The 14,903-nt window shown below is 38.2% G+C and overlaps 1 protein-coding gene across 2 annotated transcripts in view; it reads right to left on the bottom strand.

Annotated features, from left to right (window-relative positions):
* Positions 1–14,903, bottom strand: part of GXYLT1 (glucoside xylosyltransferase 1) — a 47,038-nt gene that overhangs the window by 19,239 nt on the left and 12,896 nt on the right. The window contains exons 2-3 of one of the 2 annotated variants that reach the window (XM_065887592.1): positions 13,808–13,900; positions 3,757–3,928 (exon numbers count right to left, since the gene is read on the bottom strand). In XM_065887592.1, coding sequence (XP_065743664.1) covers positions 3,757–3,928; positions 13,808–13,900 — 265 coding nt within the window. The remainder of the gene's footprint in view (positions 1–3,756; positions 3,929–13,807; positions 13,901–14,903) is intronic. The other variant, XM_065887593.1, reaches the window with a different exon arrangement.

Raw genomic sequence — 14,903 nt, 5'->3', positions numbered from 1 at the left:
TTCAAACACTAGTATTTTATTTTCCTTGGGTGACTTATAAATCACTTAAAGATCCTTTCAAGGGACTTCGCTTCACAACTACAGAGCCCATGCGCTCTTGAGCCTGCGTGCTGTAACTGGAGAGAAGCCCACACGCTGTAACCAAGAGCCCAGGCACCATAACGAAACATCCCATGTGCCGCAACTAAGACCCGACACAGCTAAAAATAAGTAAATAAATAAATTTAAAAGATACCAACTTTCAATACCAACTTCAAAATGAAATCTTAGTCGTTCTTAAAATTCTCATATCGAATCATCTTTTCTGCAGTAAAAGCACATTCCACAAAATATTTGATTCTCCTTCATCAAAAGCAAAACCAAAGTCTCAGAGTTAACCATGATAGTTAAAGAAAAACTAAGTTTAAAAATATAGTATATATTATACAAGCAATAACTCAGCCAGATTTGAAGACAACACAGAAGCCGCATATAAGATGAAGCAATAAATTTATTTTACTTTTATATTACATTTTCAAAGGTTTCCACAGTTGGTAGCAATCTCTTACTATTCTCTGAACTGTTAGGACGAGATTAATTCCTCAGTTAATATTTTAGGAAACAATCCAGATAATAAGATTAAGATCACAAAAGCACATATCACAAGTACAGATACCAGAAATATTTTAAAACAGTAAGTAAAGCTTTTTTTCTGCGTTGTTTTTTAATTGAAGTACAGCTGGTGTACAATATTATCTAAGTTACAGGTACACAATTTTTAAAGGTTACACTCCATTTATAGTTATTATAAAATATTGGCTACATTCCCACACTATATATAGGATATACTGTGGTGTAAAATATATCCTGTAGCTTATTTTATACATAATAATTTGTATTTCTTAATCTCCTACCCCTATATTGCCTGTCCTCCTTTCCCTCTCCCCACTGGTAACCACTAGTTTGTTCTCTGTTAAGTGTGAGTCTGTTTCTTTTTTGTTACATTCACTAGTTTGTTGTAATTTGTAGATTCTACACATAAGTGATATTATACAGCATTTGTTTTTCTCTGACTTATTTCACTTAGCACAATGCCCTCCAAGTCCATCCATGTTGCTGCAAATGGCAAGATTTTCATTCTTTTTTATGACTGAGTAGTATTCCACTGTGTGTGTGTGTGTGTGTGTGTGTGTGTATACCATCTGTTTATCCATTCATCTGTTGATGGACACTTAGGTTGCTTCCATATCTTAGCAATTGTAAACAATGCTGCTATGAACATTGCGGTGCATGTATCTTTTCTAATGAGTGTTTTTATTTTTTTCAAATATATACCCAGCAGCAGATTGCTGAGTCATATGGTAGTTCTATTTTTAATTTTTTGAGAAACCTCCATACTGTTTTCGACAGTGTCTACACCAATTTACATGCCCACCAACAGCATATGAGGATTCCCTTTTCTCCACATCCTAATATTTCTTATTTGTGGTCTTTGTGATGATAGCCATTATGACAGGTGGGAGGTGAGATCTCATTGTGGGTTTTTTGTTGGTGGTGGTGTTGTTTTTGCGGTACGCAGGCCTCTCTCTCACTGCTGTGGCCTCTCCCGTTGCTGAGCAACAGGCTCCGGATGCGCAGGCTCAGCGACCATGGCTCACGGGCCCAGCCGCTCCACGGCATGTGGGATCTTCCTGGACAGGGGCACGAACCCGCGTCCCCTGCATCGGCAGGCAGACTCTCAACCACTGCGCCACCAGGGAAATCCCTCTCATTGTGTTTTCATTTGCATTTCCCTGACGATTAATGAGCAACGTTGAGCATCTCTTCATGTGCTTGTTTGTCCATCTGCATGTCCTCTTTGGAGAACTGTCTATTCAGTTCTTCTGCCCATTTGTTAATCAGGTTGTTTGTTGTTTTTGATGGTGAGGGTTATGAGCTGTTTATGTATTTTGGATATTAACCCCTTATTAGTCATATCATTTGCAAATATTTCTCTCATTCAGTAGGCTGTCTTTTCGTTTTGTCAATGGTTTCCTTTGCAAAAGCTTTTAAGTTCACTTAGGTCCCATTTGTTTATTTTTGCTTTTATTTCCTTTGCGCTTTAGGAAACAGATCCGAAAAAATAGTGCTATAATTTATGTCAAAGAGTGTTTTGCCTATGATTTCTTCTAGGAATTTTATGGTTTCTGGTCTTACATTTAGGTCTTTAATCCATTTTGAGTTTATTTTTGTGTATGGTGTTAGAGAATGTTCTAATTTCATTCCTTGTAAAACAGTAAGTAAAGCTTTAAGCCTCTTGGAATCAAAGATTTTAGCAGAAATCTAAAAGACTTGAGGTCACAAGTAGTGTTTTTCACTTAATATGCAAAATGAACTAATTTAACCTGAAAAAAAACATCGAATACTTTTCCTACATAGATCAAGCAAAAAACCCAAATCAGTTTGACAGCTTAATTGAGTGTAGATAGAGAGATAAGAGATGGTGCGGGGATAATCATTACCATCTTCACCACCATCTCAGGACACAAGGTAATGAGATTTCAGGTGAAGTTTCTTCTTCGGATATGTTCTGCCTCCTATATTTATCTGTTCTCCTCTTCTTGCACAGGAATAATTTTTTTTGTTAAGGTTATGTGGCAGTCCTGATTAAAAGGGTATATTGTCAACCCACACAAACAACTAGATATGGTCACATGACTAAGTTGAAACCAATGAGATACTGGCAGGAATGTCATGTGCAACTTCTAGAAAGCTTCCTTAGAAAGGAGGAGGAGAACCCCCTTCTTCACTCCTTCCTCCTTCATGTTGGCTAGAATATGAGTGTGATGGCTGGAGCTTGAGTAGCTTTATGTTAAAGATGGCTCAGCCACAAGAGAGAAAAAAAACAGAATCCCTGAAGACACAGCACTGCCATATATCACAGACTGCCTACTTTTATATAAGAGAGAAATAAACTTCTATCTTGTTTAAGCCACTGTTATTTTGGGTTTTCTGCCGTTACAGCGAAACTGACTGTAACTAATACAAAACCAAAATAAGAAACTTTCTTACCAGAGCAAGAAGGTACTTCCCTCCATATTGTCAATTAAGAGTTCCCTCCACTCAAAACAGAATTAAAACCTTTGTGCACACTCTGATTGAGGCACTCTCAAGCCAAGGATGGGAACACAATTAAGAAGTAGGACTTCTCAGTCAAAACATCCTGGAACTATATAGTCAGTAAAATAAAACCTCCATGCTTGGCAAAGGACTCTAAGTAGCCTAACTCCTTTTCAAAAACAAGTCTTCCTCTTACACCCTAGATTTGGAAGTGCAGATGGAAGTGGCAGCAGGGAACAGTCCCCACTCTTAGAGGGCAGAGCTGCAGAATACTTTTTTTTTTTTTTTAAGGAATTTTGCCTTTTTTTAAAAAAAATTTTATTCATTTATTTATGGCTGTGTATGGCTCTATGTTTCTGTGCTAGGGCTTTCTCTAGTTGCGGCAAGTGGGGGCCGCTCTTCATCGCGGCGCACGGGCCTCTCACTATCGCGGCCTCTCTTGTTGCAGAGCACAGGCTCCAGGCTCAGTAACTGTGGCTCGCGGAGCTAGTTGCTCCACAGCATGTGGGATTTTCCCAGACCAGGGCTCGAACCCGTGTCCCCTGCATTGGCAGGCAGATTCTCAACCACTGCGCCACCAGGGAAGCCCTAGAATACATATCTTTGTTCAACAACATTTTACTATATATACCATTAAATATTCAACTATACAGGCTTGACTAAGTCTCAAATACTTACTATGCCTTTAAAACTATCATGCAGTTGATCTTCAGCAAAAATATGGAACTGAAGAGGTTTGATGCTGAAGATAAGTGCTGACTTCAACATGGTTAGAGTTTCTTCCAGTCTTTCCCCACAGGCAACTACGGCTAGGTGCACTCTCTCAACGGGCTGCATTTTCAGACTATACCTGATAGAAAAGAAAACCACATTTTCCAACAGTGTTAGTACAGGGTAACATGTTAACGACATGGTATTCTGACCGTGTTCAAAGATTGAAGTTTGAACAACAAGGTCCTACTGTACAGCAGAGGGAACTATATTCAATATCCTGTAATAAACCATAATGAAAAAGAATATGAAAGAGAATATATATATAACTGAATCACTTTGCTGTACACCAGAAACCAGCACAACATTGTAAATCAACTATAATTCAATTGAAAAAAAAACAAAAAAACTGAAGTTTGAACCTTCTATTTAAAAAGCAAGACAAATCAAATTACAAAACAGTATAATGTTGAATCGATCATATATATATATATATATATATATATATATATATATATATATATATATATCCTCAACCAGCCTTTCTCAGCTAACGTTCCTCACCAGGAACCACAAAACACAAAAAATGACCACTTCCGCATTCCCCCAAGAATGGTACATAACTAGCATCATTCTGGATGCACGGGAGAGAAGTTAATTCACTACTCACTCTGGATGCTGTAGGACATTAGGGCTTAATTCTCTCAAGGAAACCCCCACTTGAGAAAGGGAGCAGCACTGATTTGAAGGTCTTCCATTTAATTTTTAACTATTTTACTTAAAAAAAAAATCTCAAACACACCAAAGTAGAGAGCAGACAACAGTAAATCTCCATGTACCCATCTCTCAGCTGCAACAATTATCCATTCAAAGGTATTCTTATTTCCTCTAAAACCCCTCCCCACAGCCCCTTCCACTAACCAACAGATCATTTTGAAGCAAACCCAGATATAAATTCACCCACAAATATTTCAGTATTATATCCAATCTTCAACCATGCTGATTACAAGAAGTTTCCTTCACATAAGTTTTTTTGTTTTGTTTTTTTTTTTTTACTGTGCAGTCCCATTTATCAAGTAATCAGTGAGAAGTAAAAATTTCTGAGGTGGTCTAAAAATACTAGTCAAACACTAGTAGCACATCATTTTGGAAGGAAGGAAAGATTCCTAAACCCCAGTTATCAGCCTAGGCTATGTTGGACCCTACCTCTAACACAGAGCAGCAGTGCAAGCACCTTACCACTGAACTAGTAATACTCCACCATCATACAAGGAACAGAACTAATTATGTGTGACTGCATTGTTATTAAACAATTAACATTTACAATATGAAATAAAGACCTCATCTGTAATTAGGACATAAAATAATCTTTTTGGAACTGACAGCTAAAGGTATGTAGGAGTAGAAGACAACATAAAACAACCTAGTAGCACATTAAAGTATTATGAAGTACAAACACTCCAAAATTAAAAACATACAAATTTGACTTTAACTCAATTTTTAGTTACAGAGATCCTTTCTGTAAAATGTATAAGGGGATTACAAATAATACTGTTTAATGTTAATAGTTGTATGTATCCATTACTGAAATTTTGTAGTAGCAGGGATGGGTGATTAATCATTTTTCTTAAATTTATAAGCTAAAATTATCGTGGTTACATTCCTTAGCACAGGACTTTGGAATCTTGAGTATTCATGTGTCCGTGTGTCAGAGTGGACCCAGAACTGTTTCCTGAGGAAAATCTTGGTATTGCTCAAGGGTAGTCCCTCAACTGGCCAGGATATGAGAAAACAGAAAATGATGCTAAATAACATTAAATACAAACAATTGACTATATAAAACACACCTAAATATCAAATTCATACAACTTAATGTTTTAACATTAAACATTTGGAATTATTAATTTTTTATCCTATTAATGATAAAGTCTGAATATATATAACGTGCTCCTGCATCTACTATGGATCTATTCAGTCATATTAACAAGCTTGTTTGCCAAGGGCCCAGAGACATTTAAGGACAGCAGTTGAAACTGACGCTTTTCTGCTCTGAGTTCCTGAGGCCTGAAAATGGGTTCACTTCTCTTACACGGGACATCTCTTACCTACACAATTACTGGTAACTGTCAGCCTTCAGCAGAGGAGCAGAAAGGCTTTTCAGCATGAATACTTATCTTCTAGAAAACACAAGAGTCATTTCCTTCCCTGATCCCTCAACTGGGAGGCTGAGACCCAATACCCTGATAACCTACCCTTTATTCAGACTAATGGGCCAATTATTCTAAAGATGACATTCTTTAAAAACAAACAACAACAACTGCTTTTAAGAAAAAGAAACCTTCCCTGGATAATTCATGAAGTTAAACATTATTACACCACTTTGTTAATGGTATTCAATGGAGAAGTCACATAAAAAGTGGTATTGTTGGAAGGGGAATTTACTATTCGAGAAGTGGTGGTGATAGTTCATTCTTCATCAAGTTATTAAGATTATCATTAAATTAAGATATAACATCAGGTACATACTTTGCCTTTAAGATTTACATCTATCTACCAGGAACTGGTTTTTATGAGTGGTTTGAGGAGGGGACAACTGCATAATTTTGCACATGGCTATCCAGCTATCCAACCATCTTCTGTTACAGGGTTACCAGAGTTTAGCCTTCCACCACTCACCTGCTGTGCTACCTCTTTCACTCATAAGGTACAGCATAAGCTTGGGTCTTTTGAAAGCTCTGTTCTTTTCCACTGACAGGAATTAGAAAGAAGCCGTGCCTGTGTCCTCGTCTGCACCCTCTATCCATTCCCCTCGTTTCTATTGAGCCCCTCAGTTTACAACTTTGGAGCCCTGTCAGAGGGGAGACTATCTACACTTTCTATACCTAAACAAGGGGACATGAACCCAGTTCACCTCAAAGCAGCGGAAGCCACAACGACACAAGTAAAAGAGAAGGCAATCAAGACACAACAATCTCACAGAGCTCTCCATTGTCTCAGCTTTCTGATAAATGCCTCCAGGTCCTGTTCCTCATGAGGGTATAAAGACCCTCATTAAAGCACCAAGATTTGAGAATCTATAATGGGCTCGGATTGCTTAACTGGCCATAAGTAGATCCTTCCCCAAAGCTAAAAGCCTAGAGATTTAAAGAGTGAGCCATAACAGTCATGTGCTGTTTGGCACAGAACTCTCAACATACAGAAGTATAACAAACCTTCTCAAGAGAAATAAGTCAAATGTTCTTCAAGGAAAAAAAGTCCTTCTAACGTCAGTCCCAGGGACTCCTGCTCTCAGGCACTGCAGAAAGGCTTGTTCTAATCACACTGCTAGCACTCCTTCCACCAATTTCTATAAAAGCAGTAGTACTGTCAACAATATTGCATTTGTTTTTCTGTTATGTGTCCCTTTTTAGCAAAAGCATTATATACAGTACAGACTCCAACAGCTAAACTGACAAGACAAAACATATTTTAAAGATGTCTCTGCTCACCACCCTGTCCCTAGACCCAGGAACAGGAAGTAACTGCAACTGGAAGAAATCTAAAGTAAGCTTTTACACTAGAGGAAGGGATAACTAAAACCTTCAAAGAACTTGTAGGGAAGTAGCCATTCAAGTAATTTTGGTTCCAACTGAATGGTGTTAATATTGTCAGGATCTACAAAAATATGCTATATATTAATCACAGTGTGAATAAGAGAAAGTCCCTGTGGATTTAAAGAAATGTTATCCAAAAAGGACATTTTAAAGTCATAACCTACTTTTCTACAGATATATGATTAGAAGAAATGCTTCAGATAATTCAAAGGTAACACCTGGGGGTCCCCATGACTAAATCTGGCATAGCCTGAGCATAGACTAGAATTGTGACAGCAATGATTGGTAACACATTCTATTAAAAAACTGAATCAGTGAGTCCAAAATGATACTAAATAAAGAGTAAGGCGGAGGGGGAACCCTCCTTTAAAGATGAATACCAACCAATAAATGTAGAAGGAATGACAGAATTACAAAAAACACTATTTTGCACTCACTATTGCAATAGATGATTTGAACAAGAATAATTAATGGATGCTAAAACCACAGAGTATCAAGGTATTATCCCCACACATTACAAAGGGGATAAAGATACTGTTACGGTGTAGAAATGTGACACCGCCACCTTAACCAGGGGATCAAACAACCAATCATGTTAACTGTCTGCCACCACACGCCTCCCCATAGAACGCCCAAAGAGCACAAGATCTCCTGCGCAATATTGCTGCCAAAGATCCTGAATCTAATCCTAAGGAGACAGGCAAATCCAAATAAAGGAACATTCTGTGAAACAAAACAAAAACATCATGTCATGAAAGAAAGACACCAACCACCACGCCTCCCTGCCCTGTCCCCCCCCTCAAAAAAATGTCTGGGAATTGTTCTAGAAAAAAGAAGACTAAATAGATTTAATAACTGAATGTACTTGTTCCTTGACTGGGTTCTGAATGGGGAAGAAAAGATACAAAGTTCATTAAAAGGAAAATAAGGAAATATGAATATATATAAATATAACATTCTGTCAGTGTTAAATAACTTGTAAGTGCCAATTTTGTTATGTTGGTACTGAAGACTATCCCTGTTCTTAGGCAATACATGCTGAATATTTAGGCTGTCTCTCAAACAGTTCAGCCAAAAAGTGGCAAAATGTTACTAATAGGTAAATATCTAGTGACAGGTATGTAGTGGCTCACTATGCTATTCTTATAACCTCTGTAGATTTGAAAACTTATCAAAGTAGAAAGCTGAGACGAGGAATCCAGAAAAAAAGTTAACACAATGTTTTACATGAAAATTCTAATACAAATACTGTAAACAGATTTACAAGCCTTAAGAATAGACTTATTTTAAGTAACATTTCTGCTGTAAAGGAACAATAATTTTTCTTTTTTTAGACAGCATCAAAATTTAAACATTAAAAATTTTTAATCAAAATTAAAATTTTTTAAATCGAAATTTAGCATCAAAAGCTTCCAGTGTGTTCTTCTAGCCTATAATTAAATTAGTGTTTTCTCTATAAAAGAAAACAACATATAACAATATTTAGACTAGTAATTAGCATTATAATTAAGTACACAGACTCAAAGTAAACAGATTAAATTTCTGATAACAATCTCCCCAAACTAAAAAATAACTGCCACGAACTTATCTTTAAAAACTTGTGGTCTTCCCTGGTGGCGCTGTGGTTGAGAGTCTGCCTGCCGATGCAGGGTACCCGGGTTCATGCCCGGGTCCGGGAAGATCCCACATGCCGCGGAGCGGCTGGGCCCGTGAGCCATGGCCGCTGAGCCTGCGCGTCCGGAGCCTGTGCTCCGCAACGGGAGAGGCCACAACAGTGAGAGGCCCGCGTACCGCAAAAAATAAAAACAAAAAAAAACTTGCAATTGAACAAAATTGGAAAACTATATTCAGAAACACTAATGATAATTTCCTTAATGTGTAGCTCTTAAAAAAAAGTTTTTCCTCTTACTATAAAAAAAAGAGTTGTGGTGAATTAATATACTAAGGTAAAACTACTTTAAAGGTTGTATATAAATCCCTCTGGGGACAAAATACAATACTTAAAAAAAACTCTGCAAGGTTTTATGCAAAGGATTAAAAAAATCTAAAAATTCAACATTTTGTAAGTATTAATTGTTAAAATATAATTTAAAATAGTCTGTAAAAATATACCTCTTAAAACTAGCATGGGACCACTCAAGATAACAGTTCAGGTAGCAAATACACAGACTATGAACTGAGAATCAATTCCCATCATAGAGAGAAAGATTAAATATTTTAAAAGCTCAAGTCACATAATAATATTAAAATTAAGAGATTACATAATAAAAAAAACTACAATTAAAAAATGAAACAAATATTTGTAATCAATGGCAAAGGTAGAATGTATTATTCTAAGAGTTCATAAAATAAGCATTAAAAAGCTCAATAGGTAAATATCAATACAGAAAGTACGAACAAAATTTAAAAAGCCAAATAAATGCAGAAATAAATTCAAGAAATAATCAATGAATATAAATCAATAATAAGCTATCATTTTACTCTAATAAGTGGCAAAATTATAACTCCCAATAATGAATGTTAAGGTTATGGTGACACCAGTACACTCACACAATGCTGGTACAGGCTTAAATCTGTATAATTTTTAGAACATAAGTGATATCCAATTCTTTTTAATGAATATTTGAACTCCTTTCACATGCTAGACACTGGGGATAAACAAGAAAGCCACAATCCTAACCTCACACAATTTATAGCTGTTGTAAAAAGACAGATTTTTGAAAGATTTAATCAGAAAGCATGGTTAATTGCTTAAATAAAAAACAATCAAGGTTGCTAACTGGGCTCACTACACAAACATCTAACCTAGTCTGAAACTGCTGGGGAAAATTACTAGTCATTTACTGGTTGCCAAGCATCTTGCCAAATAATGGGGCTTAAATAATGAACACCACGTGGTGTCCGTCTGCGAAGTCAACACTCCAGAAGTGGGTAATGATTCGCAACCACAACAGATGCAGCAGGTACAGTAACTACGAGGATACAGAGAAAGGAGAAGCGGTGGGCACAGAAGGGAGGTCACAGTGGCGGGATAAGAAGTGATTCCACGGTAGTTAAGGGACAGAAAGGAAGAGGCCGGCAGGAGCAACAGCATGAAAGGAGACGGGCGGGAAAAGTTACTGCAGACTGATTGACGTGTGGGAAGCCCACCATGAACCAAGACACAAAACCCAGATGAGGGGAGGTGTGAGGGGCTAGCCCAAGTCAGCAAGGCAAAAATCACCACCGTGCAGCTGGAGACACAGCTCGGGAGCTCAGAGAACAGCTCTGGAATGAAGGTATCAGTTAAACCATCCAGGGAGCAGCAGAAGAAAGAGCAGAGTCCTAAGGAGTTAGGACCGGAGAGAGGAGTCCAGAGGCGGCGGGAACAAAACCTGAGACGACAAGAGCCAGAGACGGACAGAGTCCAAAGGAAGAAAGAGGAAGTGGTAACAAGAAAGCACATTTGGGCTCAAAGAACATTTCCGAGGTCAGAGGTGACTTCAGTGAGAGCGGGTTTTTCGTCAGGTGGTGGCCGGGTGCTGCTCCTAGCGGGCTGAGGTGTGAAGGTGTTCTTTTTTTGTTTTTTAAGGAAGTAAAGCCAGTAGATACTCATAAATGTTTGCTGGTGACGAGAAAGAACGAAGGATGCTTGAAGGAAAGGGGCTGGAAGCAAGCTGCGGTAGGGACTTTGGTTTGTTTCAAGGACAGAAGAGGCAGAAGAGGTGTGAGCGCTGTGACGCCACCGGGGAGCAGTCAGGGGCAGACAACTCATGCAGATACAAGTTACTAGAAGCACACGCACAGGAACGGCGAAAACACTTGCAGTGGGTACTGAGGCGATTTGGGCTTTTTTATGTTATTTTATGATCACTGTATAATAAATTAATTGGGAGGAAATAACCCCCCAGAGAAGTCTAATCAAAATACATAAAGAATTCAAATTGGAAACGCTGGGACAAGTCTGGGGAGAAGAAAATGGTGCCAGTTATAAGGGCCCACTGGTGCCAGGCAAAATGGGAGAGCTAACGGTAGCCGAGGGGATTTCAGAGAAGCTTCCCCAGGTGGGCAGAGTCAGGCAAAAATGAGGTGCTATTTAAACATTGAAATGGAGGGGGAGAATGACATGGCAATGGGACAGCACTTTAGCTTGTCGGCACATTGGAATAGACTGAATAAATAAGGGATTCCCAAGAGCAAAGTAAGAAACTAAGTGTTGGGCTGCAGCATGCAGGCCTGCAAGCCCCATACTTGCCCAGCTTCAAGACCAAAGGAGGCCAGTCAGGCCAGCAGAGACATCAATGGCTTAATGGACGGGGGGAGCTTACATGTCGAAAGCAAGGTCCTGGAGCAGCACACTACTGTGTGCAGATGACATGGCAGCAGTGTTTGCTGGGGGGCGGGGGGAAGGGGTAATCACTTACAGGGAGAACTGACCTCAGGTTGGCTCTCTGGTTACCAGGGAAACTAGCAGAGGAGCATGCGCCTCACCATCCCTTTGATAAGCTATCATGGAGGAGATGTTCTGATTTAAAGGTCAGAACCATCGCTAGTTGGGGCAGGGGCAAGTATGTAGGAAGGTCAGTCATGTGAGTAGGGTGTAGGTGAGGCAGGGACTGGTCGAGCAGGGGATGTACAGAGAGCAAGAGAACAGCCATCTTGGGTGGCCTGATCATACTAAGTTTAAGAGATTTTACATAATGATATGATACATGTAACAAAATGGTTACAGATTTATACTACAGATGTAATATTACAGGCAGAGAGTATAACTTTTAAAATCTCAAATTTAGGAGAGTAAAAAAGCACAAGGGTTTACAATATCACGTATCTATCCACATGTAATTCCTTCCAGGGAATACTTGGGAGCTTTGGGAAAATAGTGAGTTGGAGAGACTCAAAGAAAAGGAATACTAAGCAGAGGCTCCAGGATTCAGACTAGGTCAACTTCCCTGGGCTACTTTCTTAGCAGAGGAGGTAGGAAGATCATTACTCATGCCATAACTTACGAAAGGGCCTGGGTTGTATAAATCGGAGTATACAGGGGCTTTCAACCTTACCCAGCTCCCAGAGTGAGCAGATTTATGTCAGGTCGGAGATAGCTAAGTGGTGCTTGTCATTACTCTATTCGCTCGAAAACTCTTTAAAGGATGAAAAATATGGAGCTCCTACTCTCCAAAATTATGAACAAGCTGAATGGTAAGATTATCTTGAAAAAGTTAGTTTTTAAAAGTTTACATAATCTGACTCGACTGACCCATATTAGAATTTCAATCATCCAATCTTTTCCATAGCAAATGAGATACAATTAAAATATGTGATTTCAATGATTCATTAGTTGTTCATGGGATGTATAATGTACTGGGAATACAAGAATTTAAAAATACACACTACTAATATTTATTAAGAATGCAGTTCTTCCCACCTGGAATATGTCACCTCTTGTCCTTAAGCCTGGCTAATTTCCTGTTCGTCATGCAGTCACTCCCTTAAAAACGCCTTCCCTGATGCTTCCCACCTGCTTCTCCCATCTTTGTGGCTATAACCTGTCACCCTCTATTAGAGTCTCAGGTTGACTAGTGTGAAGCTCCCATCAGAATGTAAGCTCCAGAAGGATGGGGCCATGTTAATCAGACTCAGTCTGATTCTTAGCACCTAGCACTGTGCCTGGCAAATGGAATGAGTAGAATTAAAATTCAAATGAATCATAAATTTTATTCTTGGGAAGGGCACTTTAGGCTACAGCCTCACTCTCCCCTGCTACTATCTCAGAGAGTCTGATATCCCATGCCTACCAATACTTGTTTCCTTCGTTGAAGGTTAGAGCAGGAAGGGACCTGAGAGTCAGTCAATCCAATGCCTTCATTGTCCAGAGACGCGAACAAAGCTGCACTAGTCAAAAACTTTAAAAAAGGGCCAATAAACAATGTCATATCATTTGCTCCTTCAATAAACACTTATCTTTATCCTCCCATTCCCCAATATTCAACCCCTCTGCTCATAACCAATATAATCCTTCCCCAGTTGTCTCCATTTGCCTACAAAATGTTTTTTCAGTATACCAGCTTTAAGTCAGATAAATGCTATATGTCTGTAAATGTCAGTGGAAATCTACCTTTATTATCTGGTTACCACTTCATTACCTGTTACCTAAAATTTGATCATAAATTGTCCTAAGAACAATGGTTTATCTTAGTAACATCTTTAAAATTTTTTAGATCATTTTATACACAGTATGTATTAAAAAATTAGTCATAACTACTTCAAAGTGGGAAAAAAGAATAGAAAACCCAATCAGAAAACAAATTATTTACTTGTATAATAATATTACAGGAAAAGAAACATTTTTATGACCATATGACCACATTTTTATTACACTCAAAAATTTATTAGCTACTATCTAATCTTACCTACACTGATCTACCAATTAAATATTAAGTGCCTACCTAAAAGCCGCTTCCCAAAAGCAGTTCATTCCACAAACATCAGAGGGCAGCATCCAATAGGGATTCCAGTAACACAGAGAGAAATCTTTACACCTAACAGAGTAAGACAGAAATAGTCCTATGTGAGTATTTTGGCTTAAAACTAACAAGGAATTTACTCAATAACATAAAAACTTACTGTTCTATTTTTTACAGCAACAAAACTGCAAATTCAACTTGCTATGGTAACTTGAGGATTTCTGGAAATTGATTTCTCCCTTACTTAGGGTAGCACTACTTTAAATAGAACTTTAAAACCTTTAGGCAAAAAATACCACAGACTGGAAATGTTTTTTAGTCATGAACGCTCTTAATATATTAAGATCTCCTCCTAAGATGACATAGAAAATATTGGAATACTTCTAAAATTTTCCTTCCTTCATGAACTGCACATATCCCCCTTAGAATAAAATCCATTCTGCCAAACAAAACATTTGCTTATCCTGAAGCAAAATTTAAGCCACAAATGCTGGTAGAAAGGAAAGAGAGAATCTTTAAATGCTTTTAAATTAATCCTCAATCCAAGCTTAAAACACCAAGTATCGTGTTTTAAGTTGGAAATAAGAGACCAAGTTGATATTCATGGCTCAGTTTCATTACCTACACATCTCAGTTTCACTATATTTCACAAGCTAAAATGGGGGATCAAATGTGGACTTTCTTCTTAGATTGCAGGTTAGAGCTAAAAAACCCCACAAATACACAACAACAACTGCTCACATTACAAAAAGTATGTTTTTCATTGTTATTCCTTTTCAAAACAATAGTCTAGTTGGAAATTCAGTACAGTGGAGGCTTGGGTTTACTAAAGCAAGTATTAAGTCAGAGTGAGTCACTAAACCAGGTCACCTCATGTGCCATCACCATTAATTCAATTATAAGTTACTGTTCTTACAGTGAAAGGTCTATGAAATTTCATATTTGCAACATCTCTGATCACACCTCTCAAAAATGTCAACAGGCTAAGACAGGGGGTCTCAATCCAGGATGTACAATGAAATCACCAGAGAGCCCTACACCAGACCTGTTAAATCAGAAACCCTGAGGACAGGGTCAG

This window comes from Phocoena phocoena, chromosome 11 (genome assembly GCF_963924675.1).
Source record: "Phocoena phocoena chromosome 11, mPhoPho1.1, whole genome shotgun sequence".
Taxonomy (NCBI): Eukaryota; Metazoa; Chordata; class Mammalia; order Artiodactyla; family Phocoenidae; genus Phocoena; species Phocoena phocoena.
This window is presented reverse-complemented; position numbering and strand designations above follow the sequence as displayed.